This window comes from Ailuropoda melanoleuca, chromosome 17 (genome assembly GCF_002007445.2).
Source record: "Ailuropoda melanoleuca isolate Jingjing chromosome 17, ASM200744v2, whole genome shotgun sequence".
Lineage (NCBI taxonomy): Eukaryota > Metazoa > Chordata > Mammalia > Carnivora > Ursidae > Ailuropoda > Ailuropoda melanoleuca.
Window position 1 is genome coordinate 41,559,183 of NC_048234.1, and position 3,792 is coordinate 41,562,974.

The 3,792-nt window shown below is 53.6% G+C and overlaps 1 protein-coding gene across 1 annotated transcript in view; it reads right to left on the reverse strand.

Annotated features, from left to right (window-relative positions):
• Positions 1–3,421, reverse strand: part of ZNF367 (zinc finger protein 367) — a 24,386-nt gene extending 20,965 nt beyond the window's left edge. Inside the window, exon 1 of the mRNA XM_034647032.1 lies at positions 2,623–3,421. Coding sequence (XP_034502923.1) covers positions 2,623–3,033 — 411 coding nt within the window. The 5' untranslated portion in view covers positions 3,034–3,421. The remainder of the gene's footprint in view (positions 1–2,622) is intronic.
• Positions 3,422–3,792: the final 371 nt, after the last annotated feature.

A 3,792-nucleotide genomic window follows, 5' to 3' on the forward strand; every position in this document is an offset into this window, starting at 1 on the left:
AAAAAAAAAAAAAAAAAAAAAAAAAGAAAGGGTGGGTGGGATAGGCAGCTGGCAAGTCCTGAAAAGTGAATGTTATCTGAGGCTATGCACAGAGAAGCCGAACCACACAGGTCCCACAGTGAAGAAGTGACCTCATGAACATAGTCTGAGTAGAGGGTACAAGGTGCAGAGGCTTGGAAATATCCTATGGCAGAGAGAAATTAGACCTGCTCACTTCCCTCCCCTCCTGGAATTCTACAAACAAAGAGAAGATAGTGCTAATATATAATTATACCCCAACAGCACTAAGCAATCTTGCGATGAGGGGCCAAAATAAGTTGGTAGATGACAGCTGTTCTCCCCACAGGCAGAGGAGACAGCACAGGGCAGGAACAAACAAGAGAGCAAGCAAGAGCTGACACTTGGTGTGAGGGTCTTAGATGCTAACACCTCCCCTGGGAGCAGTGGCAAAAAATAGACAATAAACGAACACAAATGTTGTCCTTAAACTCACAGCTGTTATTGCCTCTAACCTGTATACTGAGAAGGGAATAAGGGGAAACATGTCACTGGTCTCCCATCTTTCCATAAAGTAAACAGATTCAGTCAGCACAATTCACTCACGATGCATATAGAGATAAAGAACTACAAGTACTTTAGAGAAAAAAGAAAAAGAAAAGTAAAGGGGGATGGAACTATCTTCAGTCTAGAGTGTACTGATTACAAATGAAACTGGTTAACATCCTTAAATAAAGGTATATCCCAGACCTTTCCCCTCAAGATGGGAAAGCTAAATGAATGAATTTTTGGAGCTGCAGTTGGATTTCTTCATTAACTAAAGGACAAGTTAAAATCAATTCATCTAGTAATTTTGAAATACAACTGGGACGAGAAAAAAGTGAAATATAAAACAGTCTTTTCCCTTTCTCAAGTTCTTCATAATTTCTTGTATATTTTACCTCTGAAAAGTGGTAGACAACGAAGAATTAAAATTTAAACCCATGCAGTGTGTGAGCAACTTTCATGCAAGGTTTGTGAACGTTAAGTCTCTTTTGGGCCAAAAAGAACATACCTACAAATTTCATTTATCTATTATATTAATCTTCTTGGATAATCCAAAATAGATTACATTATTATTAATTAAAAAATGCAAAATCATCCACAATTATTTGTGCACATATGCCTTTATGGTTCTTAACTATATAACGTATTTTTTTAAAGGCTAAATATGTTAACACAGGAAAATAACCAGACTACCCAGCCCTCTGACTAAGCCATCTTGCTACCTAGTGACAGCAACAGTGATTGTTTCCTTCACGAACTCAGCTCTGTTATGAATATTTCTACCACTTGTTCTTTCACATTTCCACTGTTGAAAATTTTTACTGAAGCGCCCCTTCAAGAGTTGAAAGGGTGTCAAAGCACGGTTTTATAACTTTGTAGTTCTTTAATAATAATGCCACTAGTAACAAAGTGTATATCAATTTCCTCAGGGCTCAAAACACATGGAGTTTCAACATCTTTGCTACTGCATGTAAACTTGTTTCAATTTATAGATACAGTATGTACCAATACAGGCACTTATCCACTGATTTACTTGTTTTATTTTTAGGCAATTGCTTACTGACATAGCCATTTAACAAATAGAACCTGAATATTAATTTTATATTAGCACAATTCACTCATAACAGAAATATTTACCGAGCACTTTTATTCAGCATTTAGAGTGTGCGGTATTAAAGTTGAGAAATCTTCCACAGAAAAATGATCCCCGCCCTCTAGGAGCTTACAGTCTACAGAGAACTGTACGTCAGCAGAGACGCACTTCGAATATATGCTTCAGAATCAGGAGCCACAGAAACTCGACCATAGTCGCAGCTCTCCTGCTACCTAGCTGTGTGACCTTGGGGAGGTCCCCTCACCAATCCCTCTAGGGCTTAGTTGGCTAATCCGTAAAGTGCAGACTTGAACCAGAACCAGGTAGTCACATCTTTCCCAGCTCTGAAAAGTCTGACAGCGCGAGCAATTCGAGGTTAACGACAACAGCGTCCCAGTCTACTGTGTACTCTCAGCAACTAGCATAGTACTCCGGATGAATGAGAGGCAGAGAAGGCCCCACTTCTGCTGCAGAAGTCCTCCTATGTCCCTTCTCGCTCTTCGGTCATCTCTGCACGGCAGCTTCAGTAGGGCCAGGGTATCCGCACTGATGGAGCACAATCTACGCAAACCCCTGCCTTCCTGCACCCAGAGAACAGCTGAAGGCCCGCAGCCCCTCCAATCCCTCTCCGGCCAGACAGGACTCAGTGGTCAACCGAGCGTCCGTACAGCGAACGACCTGCCTCCTCCGCGACCCCAGACTGAGCGGTCGCTCACTGCACCTGCTGTCGAGTCGCCTCGGGTCAGCCAGCCTCCCCTCCGCTAGCGTCACGTGACCGCCACCCCGCCTCCCCCGCCCCCTCCGGGACGCGATTTTTGGCGCGCGGCAGTGACGTCAGCGTCCTGTCACCCGCCCTCCCCCGCCCCGCGGCCGGAGCGACCTCACGTTTTAAACTCGGCCCCGCCCCACCCGCCGCGTCCGCGGGCGCTGCCGGCTCCCGGGCCGCGCCGTTAACGGGCCCTGGCTGCCCCGCCCGCACCGCTCACCTTGAGGTGGCCGCTGTCTGGGCTGCTCGCTTCCTCCTCGTCCTCACCTCCGGAGGCAGCGGCGGAGGCGGCGGGCGGGGGCGCGCCCCGGCCTCGGAGCCCCGGGTGCTCGGCGGCGGCGGCGGCGGGCAAGGCGGCCGAGGCGGCGCCCCCCGCGGCCCCGGGGCTGAGCGTCACGTTGTGCGCGTTCTCGCCCCAGCGCCACGGATACACCATGAAGTCGCTGAAGCCGGGGCTGGTGGGGATGAGCGGCGGCGGCGGCTCCGGCTCCCCCCCGCCGCCGCATGTGGGCTTGAGCGGGGGCGTCCTGATGACCGACACCAGCACCCGCTTTGGGGAGTCGTGGCAGAAGATGACGGGCGGCGGCTGCGGCGGGTTGTCCGCCATCGGCGCCTCCATGCCCCGGATCATCGCCCGGCCCCGATCCGCAGCTCCGGCAGCCGCACTCCCTGAGCCGCGGTCTGTCCCCTCGCTCCGCTCGCCCGCGCTGCTCCCGAGTCGCCGGCTCTCAGTCCCGCCGGCTCATGGCTGGCGGACGTTTCCCGGAATCCTCTTGCGCTGCGGCCAGCGAGGGAGCGGAGCGGCTCGGCCGGCGCTCAGCGGCCAGCGCCAGACCCCAACCCTAGGTCAGGCCCGCCCTCCGCTCTTTGTACTCCCCAACGCAGGCTGCAGCAGCGGGAAGCTGCGGGCGGCCTGCCTTTCGGTGACAGGAAAGCAGGACGTGCCGTGCCGAGCCCCCGAAAATAACAACCTGCCGCCTGGGTCACTGCTCCGGCTTTTCCCGCGTTACATTTCGCGCCTGGGCGGAACCAATCACCGCGAGGCCCCTGCCCGCTGGCCGCAGCGGCGAGTGACAGGTCGCGCGAGCCAATGGCCGGGCCCGGACTTCTTTCTAGCGGAGAGAGGCGGAGCCGAGCCTGCGCGCGGGTCCTTTCTGCCACGCCATTGGTCACCGCTCTTCTATTTTTTTCTGCCTCGAGGGCCAACTGCGTTCGAAACTCCGGGGGAGCGCGCGACAACGGCACTCGCCCAGACACACCCGCCAGGAGCCCCGCCCCCGCCGTCCCTCTGCGCGGGTTGTCAGGGTCGGGGGCGAGGGCAGGGGCGGGAGGCGAGAGAGTTAATGATTGGAGGGGCGTCGGCGAGGGGGCGAGGCCGGGGGCGGGGGGC